Genomic DNA, 22173 nt, shown 5'->3' with positions numbered 1-22173 from the left:
TGTAGTGAACTACCACAGTTGAAGAGGAATGGAATAATGCATGCTTTCCACCTCCTGGTTGAGAGTTAATGGACTCAGTGAAGATTGAAACATTGTTTTCCAGCATGGCCAATGTGAGAATTTGTTTCACTTGACAATTTGTGTTTATAACGGGTGTTATTTTTCTTTCCTACTCAATGTGGGGGGTGTGAGGGGATAGGAGGGGAAAAGGTGTGACCTTCATTGATTTAAAAAAATTTAAAAGTAGTGTTTTAATTTGTTACTTTTATGGATCAGTGTTTTCATTGGTGTGGGTAAACCTTCCAGTGATACAACCTTTTTGTACTGTCTCCTCTTCATGAGCTGAAAATACTCTATAGGGATATGCCTGATATGTCTGGGGCTGTCCTTAGTTCTCTTGACATTTCATGAAGACCAATGAAACATATGGTTTATCTACCAGTTATCCATTTCTCCTGCCACATAAGTGGTTCGCCCGATTTTCTGTTAATGCAGCTCTGAGTATATATTTTATATTTATTTCTCTTACATGAATCTTGATTGCTAATGTCTTGCAACAGTACTCAGACCAACTATATAGTCTTCTCCATTTTTCTTTGAGTGACCCTTAACTTTGGTACTTTGGAGACTATGATATCACATGATTTTATCACCATTAGTACCACTGGAAGTAATGTGATATTCCTTTGTATCACTAATAAACTTGGGGTCATTAAAAACATGTGGTTTTCCACAAGTGATCCATCTTCCCTGTACTTCTGTTAATTCTGGTATAACTTTACATTAAAATCTGAACAATAGGCATTCTTCATCAACTTTGTTTGTCCTTTGAGAAAGTTAGGCCTGACTCATTTGAGTGATTATGGATCTCATTTAGGAGGCTCTATAGTCTTCTTTGTCCTGATGTAGTTTAGAACAATGTTATCTAGCAATAGGAACAGTTGAAGACCTTTTCAATTTCAGCTCTGTACTGGATTTCTGACAGTGGCAAAAACTTTTGGTGCCTTTATGTTTGTTTTATGCTTTTGTAGTCATAATTAGAAAGCTATTGGACAAAGTTATGTCTGTTACATATGTCAAAGACTCCAGCAGGATTTTGGAATATATGTGAAAAATGAGTTTTGGGAAGAGAGCCCTTAAGACAGTATTTTCCTCTACCAGATAAAATAATTTTTATAGTCAACAAACATTCAGTTGACCTTGAATTTTTTATTTTTTAAATTAATTTTGTGATTCTAAAGTTGTTTTCTTGAGACTATCATTTGCAAAAATCATTCTGTTCTCATATTTTCTTTAGCTGATTTATTACCTTTAAAATTTTCTTGAAGTGGGAAAGGACAAATGCATTAATAATAATATTCTCTTGGTCATTTATTTTGGTAGTAATAAAATATTTTTTTTCCAAGCCTTTAGTATACTCCCCCTTTTCAGTTACCTTGAGAATTACTTTCTCAATTTCATCAAAATTGTGTTGCTTCCAGCACATAGTTCTCTGTGTATACTTGGTCTAGGCCAGTGGTTCTCCCTGTCTTTATTTTCTTGAGACTGTTCCTATTAACTCATGCAATCAAGGGTTGGGATGTTAAGTTCAATGTGGTAGTTCAATTGTCAGTTATGGTAAATATAGCTATAAAGCTCTTTAGAAGTTCTTTTTCTTTTTTGCCTGTTGTCCATCCAGTTTCATCCTTAATTGTGTTTAGAATGAGTCTCTCACCAAGCTTTATTAAACTTCTCTTTCCTTCTGCTGTTTCACATTGTTTGATAAAATTATACTGCTCATTATCTTCCACCACCCCCCTCTGGGAGGTCTTCCAAACTTTTTTTTACTTTTAAATTATGTTACTCTAGAGTCCAAGGGTGGTGAATTGGTGTCTGAGAGGCCACATGTGGCCCTCTAGGTCCTCAAGTCCTCAAGACCCTTTGACTGAATCCAAACTTCACAGAACAAATCCCCTTAATAAAAGGACTTGTTCTGTAAAACTTGGACTCAGTCAAAAGGCTGCATCCAAGGACCTAGAAGGCCACATGTGGTCTTGAGGCTGCAGGTTACCCACCACTGCTCTGGACTGCTTATTCTCCTTGGAATCTTGTGGGGGGTGTGTGTGTGTGTGTGTGTGCGTGCGCGCGCGCATGCAGAAATGATTTCTAAGCTCTTTTGGTCACTTTGGGAGGATTAGCCTTCATATTCATTAAACTTTCTTAGGAAATGGTAGTAATATGTGTCAATGCCTGTTCTCTTAATCATTTTTCATTTGAGGGGGAGGGTCAACACCACTTTGTTTAAATAGGTTTGGTTGAATTTGCCCCAGCTTCATCCCTTATCTGTATTATGATCTTCCAGTTTCATTGATTTCACTCTTTCCTCTAACAAGTTGATCATCTGACTATACAAAGCTAATTTTGGAAAAGAATGCTACCTTGTTGACTTGTCATTTCCTTTCTCTTAAAAGCAAACATATCTGAAATTAATTCTGTTTAATATGGAGCTTCTTATGTTGTTGACCTTCTAATTTTTTAAAAGTGTTCGTAATACATATATGTCAGGCTTCTGATGAGTCAACAGTCCATTGACTTCTTTACTTTATTATTCCAGAGTCATGTTTTCTATTAACCCTTTTTGCCATTTTCCCCTATGGCCACTTGTGTGTTTCCATTACTGGATAGCAAAGCATGCTTTTATTGAATTTTGAGAGTCTTTTGGAGTTCTTAGCAAAATTCCCTCATCTCTTCACCCTCTCCTACGGACAGTTCTCCATGCTCTGCCATTTTCATGGTAGTCTCTTTGCAAGCAATCTTATATTCATAAGATTCAGTATCATGCAGTATCACATGGAATGATACTTCTTTTTTGGATGAACATACAGTTCAATTCCTTTATTTGCCTCTTCAAGGAAAACTTGTCAGCCACTCTTCCATTTAGCTACAACTTCATTGTGGTTTCTGGTTTTATTTATAGTAAGAATGTTGGATGGATATGATTCCATTCCTTGAGTAGTCTGTTGATTCACTGGTCATTAAAAGAGAATCTCACATTTGGAGTGCTGATTAGATGGGTTCATATTTATGTATAGTCTAAAAACTGCAATCTAAAATTCTTCTCCTTTTTCTGCTATTCTGCCTCTGTCACTAAAGAAATTCAAGGTTACTGCATAGGACCAAACTGGGTTTTGCATTTTTCTTTCTTTGTGGCACCCATAGAATAAAGAATTCATCACCAAGTCCCCAGAGAAATGATGTTTAACTTTTTGTTTTTAACTATACTGAGCATCCCAGGTTTGCCTTAAAACCAAGATGGAGACATCTGAGTACAACTATGGATGGTTCTGTTTGTCAAGATTAGGTTTGTAGATTTCAAAAGGTGTGTGTGTGTGAGAGAGAGAGAGAGAGAGAGAGAGAGAGAGAGAGAGAGAGATTGATAGAGGTCTGTATAAGCCAATATTGGTTAGTTAACCCTACTCTTATTTTCTCCCTAAGTTAGAAAGTAATCATCAACATAAAAGTTGTTCACTTGGGAGGATATTTGCTTTGGTCAGTTCTCCATTTTATTGAAGAGGCCATTTGCTGACTCTTGAGTTGGGGAAGAGGTATCTTTCACAGGAACTACTTTTAGAAATCTGGTTCTTGTAGAATTCCAGAAGTAAGAACAAACCAATATAACATTACTTTAAAGTGATCAAACCTCTCTTTTGGTGAATAAAAAAAATGACCATATACCATGAAATCTGGTACATTATTTTTAGTATTGCCTAAAATATTTTTCTGTATTTCAGCCTATTCCAGTGATAAATGGAAAAGAATTACCAAACCCCCTTACAGTTCAGCTTTGTGATCAGTGGGAAAATCCTTCCCCAGTACCACTAGTTAAAATAAGTCTTGTGAAAGCAGCCATCTTAAAAGTAAGTATCAATCTTTGAGTATTAAGTATGTTAGGATGATAATTCTGAATTGTGTCAAATCTTGTTTCTTTGTAACAGTTTTATGTATTGTAATGTAAACATTTATTTCCCTACCATATGGTCTAAATGAGGCAAGAACAGTTTTCATGTCTCCTCTCCCTCACAAAACCCCACCTGGAAGTTTTAATGCTCATGAAGTATGTAGAATGGTCTTTTAACAGGATTAGTTCAGTGCTTTTTACTAAGTACTAATACTGAGAATTCACATTAAAGAAAACCCCAGTCATGAGGTTTTTTTTAAAATTATTCATTAAGTTGAACTGATGGCCTGAACCTCCTTATATGATGCCAGAGTAAATTCAACATATTTGCTCACATATATTTTTTAAAGTGTACAATTTGTTAAGTGATATGGGTCTTCAATTTGTTGCTTAGCGTCAGAGAGTAAATTTCAGGATCACTGAAAGATAATGGTTCTCTTCTTAAATCACATACCTCTTAGATTTGTCTTGAGGCTTCAGTGAGATCTTGTTTATAAAGATTCCTCAGGGATGGGTAACCTGGGGCCTCAAGGCCTTCTAGGTCTGTGGGTGTGGCCTTTTGACTGAGTCCAAGTGGGTTTAAGTGCCTTGCCCAGGGTCACACTGTCTGAGGCTGGATTTGAACTCAAGTCCTCCTGACTTCAGGGCCTGTACTCTATCCACTGCACCACCTAGCTGCCCCTCTCTGCATCTTTTGACACTGGGTATCATTCTTTCCTGGATAGTCTTTCCTCTCTCGGTTATCCAGTCTGTTATCAAGTCTTGTCATTTCTACCTTAACCTACCCACCTATTCCTACCTTCTACCTCTACCTACTCTTGTATATTTCCTCTTCTTTTTACTCAACAGCTGCCATCCTGGTACACTTCCTGTCTAGAGTATTAGAATAAACAAATGAAAAGGCAATTTATCTTGCTCTGGTAAAACCTTCTAGCCACTTCACTAGACATTATACACTTCAAAATACTAACAGATAAACAATCATGCTTCTGGTTTTCAAAGCAATTCTAATCTTAATATTTTCCAACATGAATAAGTGGTGTTTTATTTAAGGTACATAATTACATTGGATCCAGTCCAGTATAGAATGAACAGTCTAGAATGGTAATGACCTCCCTGTAATTGCCAGTGCTACAAATATTTGTTTAGATGATAGTTTTGTTAACTACTTGTCAAAAGATATTGTCTAAAAGATTCCAGTTTTTGCAGCGTTTGTAGACTAGATGAATAAACGAATCAATAACCATTTGTCAAAAGCCTACTTGGTGCCAGAAGCTTGGGATAAAAAAGAAATAATGAAAGTCCTTCCCTTTAAAAGGATTTTATATTCTATGGGAAGAGACTATACAGAACAAATATGATATAAATGGGAAGTGATTTTACAGAGGTAAACAGTAAAGACTTTATGTAGACGATCAAATGAGCTATGTTTTGAAGTATACCTTATATTCAGAAAGGAAGAGATGAGAAGGGTGAACATTTCTGTGCCTGTGTGAGAAAGGATAAGTGAAAGGCATGGAAATTAGAAATGGATTATTATACTTGAGAAACAGTAAAAAGGCCAAATTTTTGCTGGATCATAGTAGAGTGTACAAAAGGTAATGATAATGTAATAAACTAGAAAGAAATGTTGGCTCCTGGTTGTGAAATACTTTAAAACTCAGCAGAGGAGTTTATAAATGATCCTAATGATAATAGATTGCTGCTGGTATTCATTGAGGAGGGAGGCAAGTGAAATGATTAGACCTATTCCTTAGGAAAATCACTTTGTTAGCTAGGAGAGAATGGATCAGAGTGGTAGAAGATTCAAGATGGGAAGACCAATGGGGAGGCTATTGCCATAGTACAACCCAGAGGTTATCAGATATGGAGATGGATGGAAAAAATATTGTGGAGATAAAAATACTATGGGAATTGTTTGGATATGTGGGGCGAATGAGGTTCACAGTCCTTCATTGGAGGATTTAGAGGTTTTCAGGAAGATTGTAAAGAATCTGGGTGCCTGGAATGATACTGGTGACCTTGATAACTATGGACAAGTTGGGTAGAAAGATGAATTTTGGAAAAAAAGGAAATGATTTTTGATTTGAACACATTGCATTTTAGATGGTCCCAGTATATGGAGTTTGAAAGCATCTCTGAGTAATTGGTACTGTGGGACCTGAGTTCAGGAGACAGACTAAGGCAGAATATATAGCTCGATGAGTCATTGGTATAATGATTAAATCGATGGGGTTAATATAGTTACCATAGAAGAGTGAAAAGAATGGGGCCTAGAACAGAGCCTTAGTTATATCCACAGTTTGGGATCCAATGATGTAGCAAAGGAGCCTGAAAAACAGTAGATAACTGAGAGAGTGATGCCACAAAGAGTCCAGGATGACAGGGTAGTTAGTAGCATTAAATGATATTGAAAGATCAAAAAGGATGAAGTTTTATATAAGGCCATCAAATATTTTAGGAAATCATTGGTGACTTTAGAGCATAGTTTCATTTGAGCCATGAAGTTGAAAGCCAAGTTGCAAAGGATTGAAAAGTGAATGGGACAAGAGAATTGGAGGCCAAAAATTTTGCTGATACAGGCAAGACAGATAGAGGATGACACTTTGATATGGTTTTTTACAGTTAGGGAGGGCTTTTAAGGTTTAGGAAAGGAGGATATCTAAGTATATTTGTAGGAAGCATAGAAGGAACCAGTACATAGGGAAAGACAATGTAAGGTTAGGGAGAAGGTGCTTCTAGAGAAAGATTGTGAATGAGACTGTGGAAGAATACATATAGGTAGTTTGACCTTCGTTACGAGAAAGGCCATCTCTTCATCAGAGATTGGAGTAGTCTTTACTTAAATAAAGGCAGAAAGAATGGAGGTTGATAATATCAAAGTTTTAGGAAATGGCAAGGTTTCCATTTTCTCAGTATAATTTGAAGTGAGGCCTTTGGATTAGAGGGATTGGTGAGAGACCCTTGAGAAGAGTTTTGAAATAGTTCCTGTAAAACGAAATGGAAAAAAAAATTAAAACAATATATTTCAGAGGATTTCTTTGCTACAGTGAGGGTCAAGTAGATAATATAAATTTGTAATGGACTCAATTAACATGGCTTTGTGAGTTCTTCCTGTTCTATTTAACTGTATGCAAGTCAGAAAGGAGGAGGTGGATGGTGGGAGTCATCCAGCACTGGGGTTTGTCAGGGGAAGAGAGAGGAGGTAACAGGGGCTACAGATTCTTGAGTAGACACTGTAGAACTAAACTGGGTTACTCTTAGGGTCATGATTAGGCATGGAGTTATGTAAAGCCATATCAGGAGTAATAATACTGAAAATACAGGAAAATACTGAAGACTGTAGGAATTAATTGTGTCAGCTACATATATAGGATTAAAGCAATGTTGATTTGGTGGACATTAATCAGAAAATAATTTGTGATTCAATTGTAATAAAATTGTTGGCAAAAATAGAAAAAGAAAGTTGTTTCTAGAGTAATTGCGAGTTTTTTTGTTTGTTTGTTTGTTTTGTTAACTGTCAGTTATTTTCTTTACAGCTCAGCCCTTCAAATCAGCAGCATAAAACTGATGACAGTGGCAGGGCTGATTTGGGAGTTTTTACTGTTTCTGCCCCTAGGTAAGTATCAAATTGTTTTAAGAAGTAGTGCAACTATATAGCTTCATTTTCCTTAGGAGTTGCTGAATAAATAATCTCTTCGTTGTGCACTTTGATCCTTGTATTTGGTATTAGAACATAACTGCTTGGAGGATGAAGAGCGTAGTCCTTTGGTACAAACTGTATGTTAAGGGAGGTAATTTATATCCTTTAAACTCTATCTCTTCCATTTTGTTATATTTCAGAAGAATAATCCTATATATAAACATACATGTTGAGATTTTTCTCTTTTCCCATGTCTTCCCAGTAAAGGATAACTAGTTTGAACATTACCATTTAATAATATGAAGCAGCCTAAAACATTGGAAATGCAAATAAATGGGTTCCCTAAATGGAATGTGTTTAGATAATTTCATAATTTTTGTATGATAACTATTGTAACTCAATTTTTTTTAAAGGGGAGAACATACTATACAGATTAAAGCAACCTACAACAAGAATTCCCTAGAAGGACCTATAATTAGGCTAATGGTTCTTCCAGACCCTGAAAAGCCAGTGCGTTTGAATGTTAAATACGATAAAGATGTTTCTTTTTCAGCAGGGGATATTTTTACTGGTGAGTAAGTCTCTATATTTTAAAATTATTTTTTACTGTTATAAAATGCTTTAGTGACTTATTTAACTTTTATTTCAAAATCAATTGAAAAATTTAAAAGATCTGTGTAAATAGTAGCATTTTACTTAGTTGCTTGATTTTCATTTCCTATGATTGGTGAAAGGCAGTTAACAGTATGTTTGGGGAATGTGGAACTGTACTTTGTCCACTCTATCAAGGGATTATTTTAAATTTTTACTTGTGTTCTCCAAAATTTTTGACTTAGTGGATTGTTTTTTCTTATACCAAAATGTCTACAATTTTATAACAAAAGCTAATGGAAAAATTTTTTTTTCCTTTATACTTAGCTCTTCTAGATTGGAATGAAGGATTCTAGTAATTTTGTTTAAGGTGTGACTGAAAATGAATGAAATACTAAATATTTGAAAATCTCTGTAAATAAAATGTGACTCTTAAAGGGTAGAACACTTCCTACAGAAGTTTTCCTGAATTAGTTTTTTCTGCCATTCTATAAATTAATGAACCAACCACAGCAGGAGTCTGTAGAGCAAAGTGGAAACAACATTGGAATTGGTTGACCTGGCTGTGCCATTTATTACTGTTTTGACCCTTCAGCAGGTCACTTGACTCTTCTGGGCTTCAGTTTCCTTGTCTGAGAGGATGGGATAAATGAATAGTAAAATTGGGGTGTTAGACTAGGTGACTTTTAAGGTTCCTTTAATCTATGAAAATTTGTTCTTAGATTCAGTGAAATAGATATTGAAATCAAAATATGCAGTTAGTATTTTGTCAGCATTCAAATAAATTGTCACAGGAAAGTCTGTAGGAGTTCATCGATTCTGGGAACAGAGGCCTTTTAGTGCAGTAAGTCCATAGGTTAGTTCAGTGTCAAAAAATTTTGTGTACTTGGAACTTAATAGCCTGGAAACGAGTTCTGTGCAATCCAAGTGGGCTTGGCAAACAAAGAAGTGTATGGGCAGGAAGCAGATTACAACAGGGAAATCACCAACAATATACCCCAGTCTACCACCAACAGACAACTACATTGCAGCAGTATAATGAGATTCAAAATTTTCTTTTAAAAATTATATAATTTTCTTTCTCAGTGAACAAAAATCTATTTTCTCTCCTTATTCTCCCAAATCAAGGGTGGAGATGAGGAGAAAAACCAAATCCTTGTATAAAATTTGAATAGTTAGGTAAAACAAATTCCTTGATTGACTATGAACAAAGAATATATGTCTAATTGCACCCTGATTCCATTAGTCAGGCAAAATCATTTAAGAGCCTGCTACATGTCAGGCACTCTGTTGAGGGATGAGAATGCAAAGAAAAGCCCTTGAAAGAGGGAAAAACATTTAGAGAAAACATTTTAACAACTACATACAAACAAGGCAGCTAGGTGGCTCAGTGGGTAGAAAACTGTATGTGCAGTCAGGAAAATATGAGTTTAAATTTAGTCTTAGACACTAGCTATGAATCCAGAACAAGTCACTACTTCTGTCTGCCTCTGCTTCATCAACTCCAAAATAGATACCATAATAGCACCTATAACCCAGGTGGTTGTGAAAATGAAATGAGATACTCGTTATGTGCTTAGCACAAAGCCTGGCACATAGACACTTAATAAATCTTTAGTCCCTTCTTTTCTCTCCTTTATACAAGATAAATAGGAAATAATCATTAGACGGAAGACAATAGAATTGAGATTGGGCAAGGCTTCTGTAGATAGTGGGGTTTTTATCTGGGATTTGAAGGATGGTAGGACGTGGAGATGAGGAGAGAGAAACATTCTAGGCATGGGGGACAGCCAGTGAAAATGCCCAGAGCCAAGAGAGAGATTGTCTTGTTCTAGGATTTGGGAGGCCATTGTCACCGGATTGAAGAATGGGGGGGCATTCAAGTTGTATGAAGACTGGAAAAGTAGGGAGGGGCTGTGTTATAAAGGACTTTAAACACCAGTTTTTTTATCTTTTTTTTTTCCCCAAAGGGAGACACTGGAGTTTATTTAGTAGGGAGGTCACATGTTCAGACTTGTGGTTTAGGAAGATTACTTTGACAGCCAAGTGGAGAATGGACTGGATTGGGGAAAGACTTGAGGCAGGGAAACCAATTAGGAGGCTGTTAGAGGAGTCCAAGCATGAGGAGATAAGGGTGCCAACCCGGGTGGTGGCAGTGTCAGGAGAAATAGGGCACATTAGAGAGGTATTGCAAAGATGAAATTGACTGGTCTTAGCAACAGTTAAGAGATAAGGGGTGAGAGAGAGCTCGGTTTTGAACCCAAGTATGAGGTGTGAAAGGAACATCCTGGTAGAGAGAGAGAACTGTTGGTTATTTGAGTGTAGAGATACAGATTTAGCAGTTATTCTTATAAAGGGTATTATTAAAGTTAACTTATTAGAAGGAGTGTAGAAATAGATGAGAAGATGAAAGACATCTTAGCATCTAGAATTAACAGCCACAAAAGACCTTAGAAAACATCTTCGTTTTAGAGATGTGGAAAATGAGGCTCAGAGAGGTTAAATACTTTGTGCAAGTTATAGACATAACTAGATGTAACTGTGTTTTGAACTCAGGTCCTTTATTACTAAGTCTAGTTCACTTTCTACTCTACCCAGTAATGGAACAGAGATTGTGGTTGTATGGTTTTTACTTTGTTCTCGAAGAGGAAAATGGCATCAGAAAGGTGATGCCATAACTTGCAAGTGAATTGGATTTGAGTGAGGGAAGGCTGTGCAAAGTCAGCAGCCTCACTTTCTCTTTCTGAGCCATCTAGGTCCAGGGGCCTGAAACAGAGGTAGAATCTTGGAAGTCACCCATATTTCAGGAGCACCTGTAGAAAGAAGTAGTAGAAGAGACTGGGGAAAAAAAAGTGGTATATAGAAGCCAAGAGGGAGGATCTTTTTGTGTTTTATTTGGCTGCCATGTCCATAATAAGTGCAGAAATTATGCCATTTCATACATGAGAAATCACTGAAAACTCGTGGGAAGTATTGATAAAACCCTGGATAAGTAGATACTCGGGTTCTAATTAGAATGTGTAAATAGCCTTTGCTGTTGAATTTGGACCACTTAACCTTTTTTTCTTCATTTGTAAAAGTTTTATTACATCATATACATGATCTCTTTTAAGAGTTTAATTTTTTTAAATATTAGATGATATATTTGTGAAGTACTGTTAACAGTTTAAATTTTATCTGATGCTCTCAAAGCATTCTCAAATTCAATATGCTTTGTGGTTTAAATCGTCGATATTTGTTAAACCATTATCTGTAGAGAGAATTTTCTTCTAGTTTCAGCAAAATTGTATTCAGTAAATATCTAATGCTATTAAGAGCAACTGAAAGAACAGTGCATAGAACTGTTTCTATGACAGAACCAACTCATAGAAAGATTTATTAATAATAAATTAGGCACTTTAGTGGAAATAGAGTTAAAGTCAGTAGACTTGTGTTTTAGTCTTGCCTCTGAATTTACTGGCTGTGTTAATGGGCAAATCTTTTATTGTTCCTGAGCTTCAAGTTTCCTCAACTGTAAATAAGGGATAATATTACTGCCTACCCATCAGGGTTGTTGTACAAATTTCCCTTTGCAAAGCTCAGCATTATATAAATGTGAATAATTACTATCATTTATTAGTTCTATTTCCATTTTTAATTCCTTTTAAATTGTCTCTGGCTTTTCAATATGTACCTGTTTAAAAACCTTGTTTTGTTTATTTTGTTTTTAAATAGGCAAAAAGAAATAATGCATCATGGTAACAAGTGGTACATTTCAAATGGCATTGTCAAAATAGTTTGAGTGGAACAGTGAAAAGTTCCTTAGGCCAGCAAGTTGGCTACCTTTGCTGTTCCTCATACATGGTAACTCTTTCTGCCTTTATACTGGCTGTCTCCCCAATGCCAGGAATTCAGTCCCTCCTAAATTGTTTCAAGGGTAGGTCGGGTGTAAATCTCTTGCCTGATGCTTTTGCTTTCTGCCTTTACACTGGCTGTCCACCCGATGCCAGGAATGCATTCTCTTCTAAATTGTTTCAAGGATAGGTCAGGTGTAATCTTCTGCCTGATGCCTTTGCTGATTCCCCAGCTGCTAATAACTTACGGACATATGGTCTCCTTTGACTTGACTGTCATTTCCTTGAGGACAGGAACTGTTTTCCCTTTTGTCTTTGTATCTCTCTGGTCCTAGAACAGTGTTTGGTGCATGCTAGATGCTAATATTTGCTTGTTGAATAGTGTTTTATTCCTGTAAGTAAAATACGTTTTGGGCACCATACATCATTTGTGGATTCCTTCACTTTTTTCGTTAGATGAACTTTTAAGGGTGAAGACTTTGTTGATGACTAAAATGTCAAAGAGAATGTAAATTATCTAGAAGTATAGTAGTGTAACTTGTCTTTCTATCATTTGGGATACACTGTTATAAATATCACAGCATCATTTTACATAGAAATCAAAAGAAGAAAGTAATGTTTAGGCATATTGGATTTGGAATATCACAGATTTCCTGTCAAATTTATTTACTTTGTAAAACCATATATTCCCAATCATTCTCTTTTTTACAATAAATGTTATTGATTTTGTTCTTATTTAGTGGAATTTGCTTGATAAGGGGGAGAAAAGAATATAGCCTGTCCCCTTTGCTTTTAAAAAGCACTTGAGGGTCATATTATGTTTACATTAAAATTTTTTAAAAATATTCATGTACACTTAAAAGAAATCCTGTTGTTTGGACTATCTTCTTTGCCTCTTAAAGTCCTAGTTAGTTGCCTGTGAGTACTGAGGAATTTACTCAGGGTCACACAGCCAACATGTTATAGACAGGAATTGAATGCAGGTGTTTGTGACTTCAAGACCTATCAACTATGATGCATCTTTTTTATTTACATTCAAAATAATAAATTAGAGTTAATACCGTTTTTTCATATGGGTATCCACTATAACAATTTTTAAAGGACATTGCTTTAAAACAAAGTTGAAATGTGACTTTGCAGTTTTTATTTTTTTTTAATCTCAGAGATTTAATTAGTTTATATATTATGATACCAAGGAAAAATGTCCATACATAGATACACATGTGTTTTCTGATTACTTTTCATAGCCATAAATAAATGACAAAATTGTAAGTCTCATAGGAGAACCAAAAACTTCCATTATAGCCTTTAGTATTTTAGAAATTTTTAGTGACAGTTCTTATTTAATTTTTGAAATATGTTTGACAAACCCTTATTTTCTTACTGTTTCTATCATATTTCATGGAAAGCTCTTTCCAGAGAAGTCTGCGTCATGGTCACAGTCCAAGGTGTAGTTATTTCTTCTCTCATAGCTTAGCTTATGTTTCCCTCACCTCCCTTCTTTTCCTCCACCCTTCCTACTAGCATCTTTCATTGGGTCAAGAGGATGAGTTAGCATACCTTTTGCTTCCTATTGCCAGTACTAATCCAATCCAGTGGGCAATTATTAAGTCCTTGTCATGTGCATGGCACTTTCCTAGGCACTAGGCAAATGGATGAAAATGAAAAATACTATTTTCAAGGACTTTATATTGTATTGAAAGAATATAATATGGAAACAGGTGAAGTGTGTATATGCTAAAATCAGAGAGGAGGGAGTAAACACTAAATAAGAGTAAGGGTATGCTTTCCCATAGAAATTGATATGTGAGCTAAGTCTTGAAGTTGAAGAAAGCTAGGGATTTTAAGTGGTAGAAATGAGAGGGAATAATGTATTATTCCATGTAGTAGAATACTCATCATCCTGAGTTCAAATCTGGCCTCAGATACTTACTAGCTGTGTGACCCTGGGCAAGTCACTTAACCCTGTTTGCCTCAGTTTCCTCATCTGTAAAATGAGCTGGAGAAGTGAATGGCACACAACTCCAGTATCTGCTAAGAAAACCACAAATGAGATCACAAAGAGTCAGACGTTACTGAAAAACGACTGAACAACAACAGAAGGATTGATGTGTAGCAGTGAAGATTCAGTTGAGATGAGATCTTTCTAACTGTAAGCCCAGGCACTTCCAACTACTGTATTACACTGGGTTAAGGAGTTGTCACCCAAGCAGCTTGTGACTCTCACCAGTTCTCCAGGCCAAATATTGTTTATCACAGTTAAACTATTTTTTTATGTTTTTATTTATATTAATGTTTTTGTTTCTTTTGCTCTTGATTCAGACTTTCTTCATGCATGTTTCTCTAGATCATATTATTTTTTATAATGTATTAATATACTACAGTTAATTCAGCCATTCCCTAAATTGATGGGTACCCATTTTGTTTTCTATTTTTTTATTATAATAGAGCATTGCTTTGAAGATTTTGATATATGTAGGATTTCTTCCTGTCATTGCCTTTCCTTAGGGTATGTGACCAATAATGAGATTGTTGAGGCAAAGAGTATGAACAATTGAGCAACTTTTCTAGTATACTAGTCTGTTGTCTTCCCACGACATCTCCAACATGGATTATTTCCTTTTTTATCAGCTTTATCAACAATTTGATGGGTATGATTTGAAACCACAGATCAACAGAAATTTTTATGAGAATCTTTATAGGGAGAAATAAATAAATAACTTAGTTTTGAAAGTTCAGGGAGTTTATATTCATGTTGGGAAAGGGACATAATTTTTTTTTTTAAGATAAGGGAAGGTATCTAAATGGTACATCTGCTAGGAAGTCCTCCAGTGCTTCATTGTATTATCTAAATGACCTTTTGTTTTCATCACCTAGGTAACTAGGTGGTGTAGGGTTGTTGTAATGATCTGTTGAAAAAATACTTAACATACTATCTCTTAACTCTAGGCATTTTCACTAACTTACCTTCACACCTATAATTCTCTCCCTCCTCATCTCTGCCTCTTGCCTTCCATCACTTCCATCAGATCTCAGTGAAACCTTCCCAGTCCTCCTGTATCTTGTACCTTTTATCTGAAATTGGTCTCACTTTAGCATATATATATGTGTGCATATGTGTGTGTGTGTGTGTGTGTGTGTGTGTGTGTGTGTGTGTGTATTTTCTGTGTAGTTATTTGTACATTACCTCCTTCATCAGGGCAAGGCCTCTCTGTTTTGCCTTTGAATCCATAATACTCAGCATCTGCTTTTAATGCTTAGCACTTGCCTGTAACAGGCAGGACGGAAACGTAACATATATTTATCAAATACTTTGCATGTGCCAGGCACTGTCCTTAAGTGCTTGATAAATATTATCTCGTATTTTCAGAATAACTTTGTGAAGTAGGTGCTGTTACTATCCCCATTTTGTAGTTGAGGAAATTGAGGCAGAAAGAAGTTCAGTGGCTTATTTAGAGTCACACAACTAATAAGTGTCTGAACCTGCATTTAAACTCGGGTCTTTAGTTCTTGTGCCACTTTTATTGCGTTGCATCAAAGTGAGCTAAAAGAGACCTAATAGATGCCTGTCTGTCTCTCTATTCCTCTCTCCTCCCCCACTCCCATTTCTCATCTTCTCTCTCTCTGTGACAGACAAACAGACTCTCTCTCTCTCTCTCTCTCTCTCTCTCTCTCTCTCTCTCTCTCACTACCATTCTGCAACTAATTCCTAGAAAGGTTAAGTGTAGGAACAGGGTTTTATTGGGTGAGTGAAAGGTCACAACTGCTAGATCTACCCCAAAGCTTCTAAAAAAAATGACCACAGAAAACACTGAACAGAATTCTGAACAGAAGAACCAAAAAAAAGTTTGTCATTTTTCCAGCTTAGGAAGACAGAAAGAAAAGTCTGCAGATAATAGGGTGGTGGTAGCTGAGAACACAGTGCAGTGGAAGCCACACTGTGTGGTGGCAACAGCAGTGGTGGGGAGCAGCTGTGGCAGCACCAGCACCCACAGAAAGAGATCCCAGGGTGCCATTTGGCAGCTCTGTTGCCTATTGCCAATTTCTAGGTCCCAGTTCCAGGGCCGAGAAGAGCAGTCACAGTCATAATAAAGCAGAACACTGACCAGGAAGTCTGTGACTTGATGTCTCCCCAGAGACCACTTTGGAAGCACCAAAAAAACCTACAGATTCTCAAAATGAACTGTGAAAACAGAAGGGCATACATAGTGTATAGAAGCTCAGGCCAGTCATACTCCCCAGAGTTGAACAGAGACCAACTCTAACAGAAAGTGCAAAGTCAAGAAGTAGGCTGTAAAAATTAACAAACAACAACAAAAAAAAGAACCTGACCATAAAAAGTTGCTGTGGTGGAAGGGAAGCCCAAGACACAAAACTCAGAAGACAATGACCTGCAAAAGCTTCAGAGGAAAAAAAATGAAGATTGGACAGGAGCCCAGCAAGAATTCCCAGAAGAGCTAAAGAAATTAAAGAGATTTAAAAAAAAAAAAAAAAAAAAGAGCAAAAGAATGATTTTTTAAAAATCAAAGGAGTGGTAGAGGAAAAATTGGGAAAAACAATTGAGACATGCAAAAAATTATGAAAATAGGGGCAGCTAGGTGGCACAGTGGATAGAGAACCAGCCCTGAAGTCAGGAATACCTGAGTTCAAATCCGGCCTCAGACCAAGCTGTGTGACCCTGGGCAAGTCACTTAACCCCAATTGCCTTAAGAAAAAAAAAAAAAAGAAATTATGAAAATAGAATTAATAGTATGGCAAAAGAAGCACAAGAAAATTGAAGAAAATAACTCCTTAAAAGTCAGAATTGGCCAAATGGTACTAGAGGTACAAAACCTCACTGAAGAAAATACTCTTTTTTTTTTTAAATACTCTTTAAAGTAAGAATTGGTTAAATAGAAGCTAATGACTTCATGAGACATTAAGAAACAATAAAATAAGGTCAAAAAATTAAGAAAGTAGAAGATAATATGAAATATTTTGTAGGAAAAATGCCTGAACTTGGGAAATAGATTGAGGAGAGATAATTGAAGAACTATTAGACTACCTAAAGACTTTAGTCATGACTATGAGATCGATCTATCTATCTATATATATGTTGTGTGTGTGTATATAAACATATATATATATACACACACACACACATATATATATATATACACACACATATATACACACACACAACAAAACCTAGCCATCATAGTTCAAGAAGGTGTAAAGGAAAACTGTCTAGATATCAGATATCTTAGAGCCAGAGGGCAAAGTAGAAATTGAAAGAATCCACCACTTACCTCCTGAATGAAATACCTGGATAAAAACACACAGAATTATTATAGCTAAAATCTGGAGTTCTTAGATCAAGGAGAAAATATTGCAAGCAAGCAGAAGCAATTCAGATGCTGTGGATCCATGGTCATGATCATGCAAGATTTAGCAGCTACTACAAAAGAGGAATGGAGGGCTTGAAATATGATTTTCCAGAAGGCAAAGGAGCTAGGCTTATAGCCAAGATTAACTTACCCACCAAAACTTAAGTATAATAGTACTGGGGGAAAATGGATATTTAATGAAATATGGGTCTTTCAAATATCCCTCATGAAGAGACTAGAGCTGAGTAGAAAATTTGCATCCAAATACAAGACTCAAACATAAAAAGGTAAACTTGAGTGTGAACTCATAATTTAACAAGGTTGAATTGTTTACATTTCCATATGGGAAGATGATACATGTAATCCCTAAGAACATTATCACTGGGCCAGTGAGAGGTAGTCTACTTAGCTTAAAGGGTGAGGGTGTGAGTCTGCTTTGTTGGGATAATGACAGAAGAAGAATAGAAGGGTCAGAAAAGGATGGGCTGGGAGAAGGGGGAAAGGAAAGGAATAGTGGTGAAAATTACATATGGTTGGCCTTCTTTTTCAAAGAGAACCAAAATGACATTACTATGTTATAGTCAAGCTACAGTTTGTCTGACTGGCTGATCAGACCAATACGAGCTTGGAATACCCTACTACAGGTTGGGCCCAAATATTTCATATGGACATTTGGGGTGGATTCTCTAAATTTGTGCATCTCACATTTCTTTTGAGCCACTGCAATTCTGCTTTGCTCATAGAGCACAGCACCCTCTTTGATGAGGGCACGCCATCCTGGGCAGTCTTGTGCCAATGTCTCCCATATCATGTAATCATTGCAAATTCTTCAGAGAGACCTTGAGAGCATCCTTGTATTGCTTTTTTTGACCATTATGTGAATGCTTGCTCTGAGTTCTCCATAAAATAGTCTAACATAAAAGAAATTTATGTAACATAAAAGAGGCATGCAAGGAAGAGTTTTTAGAGCACAGGGGAAAATGGGGAAGGGGGATCCAGTCATTGGTTCAGGAAGGTTATATTGTGTATTACACACACACACACACACACACACACACACACACACACACACACACAGTTGGGTACAGATAATCATCTTGCCTATTAGGGAAATTGCAGGGGAGGGGGTAGGAGCAATTAGAGGGAAGATAGATTAAGGGAGACAGTGGTTAGAAGCCAAATGGACTTTGAAGTTGGGGACAGACGATAAAAAGAGAAATAGAGAATAAGATGGAGAGAAATACAGTTCATAGTCATAACTGAATGTGGAATTGGGTGAACTGATCCATAAAATAAAAGAGGGTAACAGAATGCATTAGAAACTGGAATCCAACAATACATTTACAAAAGACACGCTTGAAATAGAAAAACCTATACAGAGTTAAAATAAGGGGCTTGAGCAGAATCTATTATGCTTCAGCTGAAGTGGAAAGGTCAGAGGTAGCAATTATCATCTTAGACAAAGCAAAAATAAAAGAGATAATCAAAGAATCTACATTTTATGCAAGCGGACCATAGACCATAAAGCAATATAAATACTGATCATACAGGCATCAAGTTCCATAGCATCTTGAAGGAAAAATTAAATGAGTTAGAGGAGTGTATGGAAAATTAAACCATTGTGGGGTACCTCAGTTCATTCCTTTTAGACCTAGGTAATTCTCAACCACAAAATAAAGAGGATGATAAGGAGAAAAATAACATTTTAGAAAAATTCAATATTGTAAATCTCTGGAGAATATTGAATGGGAATAGAAAGGTTTATACCTTATTCTCAGCTGTTTGTTACACCAGGAGAACAGTGTATATCATATAGATGGTATTGTAATGATAATCAACTGCAGTAGCTGATAATATCTTACATTTATATAGTGTTTTGTTGCTTGCGAAGTACTATACATATGTCGTTTGATTAGTATATATATGTCTCAGTATAATTTTAAAAGTATATATGTCTCAGTATAATATGTATATTGAGTACCTGTAGCTCAGTATAATCAGTATATTGTGTACCTATATGTCTCAGTATAATTTAAAAACAGATGCTTACTGAGTTTATAACTTGCCAATCATATATCTCTACTCTCAGAATTATGATGAACTGTAGAAAAAGCCTTAGTTGCATAATTAGACCAAGGAAAATAAAATATTTTTGTTTGCTCTGACAGATTTCATGGTTAGTGTTATTTCTGAAGATGAGAGTATCATTAAGAATATTAATCCCACACGGATTTCTATGAAAATGTGGAAACTCTCAGGCAGTGGAAATCGACAAACAGCCAATGTAAGTCACTAGAAAAGTATTTGTTACATATAAAGAGGGCATTTAGAAATATTAACCTAACTCCACTACCTTGATATTTCTAAAATGAAGATATTGGCTGGAATAGTTGAGGATTTTCTCAATTTTTAACATAACATTATCCATTTATATATTTGGTTAATGCCATCCTTTAGAAGGGCATCTTCTTTAAAATCTCATCAGCATCTTCAAGTAATTTTGTAGGAAGGGATAAAAAAATGAGAAAAGGAATGTGAACAGAAGTGTATGGATTTTCCTCAGAGGGCTAACTGGCAATTGCATATGAATCAGTATTCTGGGGAGAATAGTTCAAGAACACAAGTTTTATTATTTCACAGTGATTCATATCCTTTAATGAGTTTATCACATGTAATAGAGCAAATTTGGTCCAATCCTAATGTCCATCTCAACAGTTATCTGTATTTCTTTTTCCTCTCTTAATTTATATTTTGTATTGATCATAAGCAACCTTCAGTATGTAGCTATTTCAGAAAGGTCCCATATTTCGACTTTTTGAGTTAGAGAAGAAATATATTTACCCTGTATAAATTCTTCCGTCATTACACCTATGTATTAAAATGGAAAACATTAAGTTTATATAAATTTTTATTCTTTATGAGTCCTGTCAGTCCAGCCACATAGAAATTAAAATTGTATATTTGTCTGTATAAGGTTACTCTACTTAATATAAGCAGTGTTCCATTGGCTTTAAAAAATATATTTTTGCTAAGTGATATTGTTCAGAATAATGTTTTACATATAGAGTATCCCTAGTGGCATAATTTAAATTGTCTTCATTTAAATTTTTAATATGGGCTGCCTTATATACTAGCCATAGTATGTGAAATTTTTGTTTTTCTCTTCAGGTAGAAACATTTAATTGTAGTAAAATAAAGGATAATGACAAGGAAGAGGGCTTCTTTTATTTCAGGTATTTCTCAATTATTTTTGTAATTTGTTAATGAATACTTGTTATAAATTGGTTATCTTGAAAATATTTTTCCCACTCTGGGAAAATATTCCATGATAGCAAGTTTTGGAATTACTGGTTTCCATATCATTTCATTTTTAGTTCTTTACATGGAAGAAAGGGTGAAAAAAATCATCAAATATGTGAGCTACTGTTTTCTGTACTTAATTAGTGTTCATAATTATCTTATATAGAGAGAAAAAAGAATAACTTCTATATTATCATAGAGGATACAAAAAATTGTTCTGAATCTACTATCTTAGTAAGTGTTTATTAAACACTTTTCATGTGCCAGGCATTGTGCTTAGCGAACACTGGCATTAAAAAGAAATCCAAAAACAGTACATGCTGTCAAAGAACATACATTTGAATGGCGAAGACAATATTTAAATATCTAAGTACATAGAAGATGTAAAGAGAGTAGGTGAAGAAAATCTGAAAGAGCAAATTGGGAGGATCTATGGAAAGTGGGATTTGAGCAGAGTCTTAAAGGAAGCCAGAGAAACTTTTAAGAAATGGAGATGGATGGGCATATAGGTAGCTCCTTAAACATTCTGTGATTGGGAGACAGTACAAAAGCACAGAGGCAGGAGATGAAAGATTGTGGTCAAGTACCTTCAGGGAGGCCGGTGTAAATGGATTGAAGAGTGCTGTGGATAGGGGGGAACAAGAAGGAAACTGGAATGGAACGGAGGGGCCAGGTTATGAAGAGATAATTTAAATGATGTAGGAGTCGATATCTGATCTTGGAGGCACTGCAAGTAGTGTGTGTGAGACTTGAACAACACTATGATTTAGAAAAACAACTTTTTAACAGGTGAGTGTGGGATGGACCAGGGAGGGGTGGGGCAGGCAGAACAACTTGAGGCAGGGATGCCAGTTAGAAGGCTGTTGTTGCATTAGTCCAGGTTGAGAGGTGATGGGAGCTTGAATTAAGATTGTTGCTGTATGAGTGGAGAGAAGGAGGACGTAAATGAGAGATTGTAAAGAAGGTAATATTTGATAACGGGTTGAATAGGAGAGATGCATGAGAGTGAAAAGTCAGGCATGACACTGATGTTGTGAAGCTTGGATGCTAGATTGGAAGGATGTTGGTGCTCTTAACAATAAGAGGAAGTTTAAAGGAGGGGAGAAGAGTTAGCAAGAAAAGATGTTAAGTCGGATGAACCTATAGGTTGTCTAGTTCTGAAGGTCTGACAGGCATTTGGACATAAATGACTAGCTGAACAGGGAGACTAGGGCTACATATTTAGGATCTGATAATTATCAGTATAAAGATGATAATTGAATTGGTGGGAGCTGATGAGATCAAATGAGGTAGAGTAGAGTGAAAGACAAGGGAACCTAAAAGATAAAATAGTAGAAAAAGTGGCATCCTAGTGATTAGGAGCCTGAACCTCTCCTCCTTGCCTTGAAAAAACTGTATTTTTATAAAATAAGGTTTGTTAAAAGTTGTTAGTACATTAGACAAAAGAACAGTAGTTGATGTTGAAGTTGAAGTATACCAGTGTGGCATTTTTTTTCCCTAAAT

The 22173-nt window shown here is 35.9% G+C and overlaps 1 protein-coding gene across 3 annotated transcripts in view; it reads left to right on the top strand.

The window, feature by feature from the left end:
- Positions 1–22173, top strand: part of LOC114054253 (structural maintenance of chromosomes flexible hinge domain-containing protein 1-like) — a 182174-nt gene that overhangs the window by 101705 nt on the left and 58296 nt on the right. For all 3 annotated transcript variants that reach the window (XM_027877431.1, XM_027877432.1, XM_027877433.1), the window contains exons 30-34: positions 3771–3896; positions 7477–7556; positions 7994–8151; positions 19539–19654; positions 20539–20603. In XM_027877431.1, coding sequence (XP_027733232.1) covers positions 3771–3896; positions 7477–7556; positions 7994–8151; positions 19539–19654; positions 20539–20603 — 545 coding nt within the window. The remainder of the gene's footprint in view (positions 1–3770; positions 3897–7476; positions 7557–7993; positions 8152–19538; positions 19655–20538; positions 20604–22173) is intronic.

This window comes from Vombatus ursinus, unplaced genomic scaffold (assembly GCF_900497805.2).
Source record: "Vombatus ursinus unplaced genomic scaffold, bare-nosed wombat genome assembly UNPS02014812.1, whole genome shotgun sequence".
In the NCBI taxonomy this organism is placed as follows: domain Eukaryota; kingdom Metazoa; phylum Chordata; class Mammalia; order Diprotodontia; family Vombatidae; genus Vombatus; species Vombatus ursinus.
This window is presented reverse-complemented; position numbering and strand designations above follow the sequence as displayed.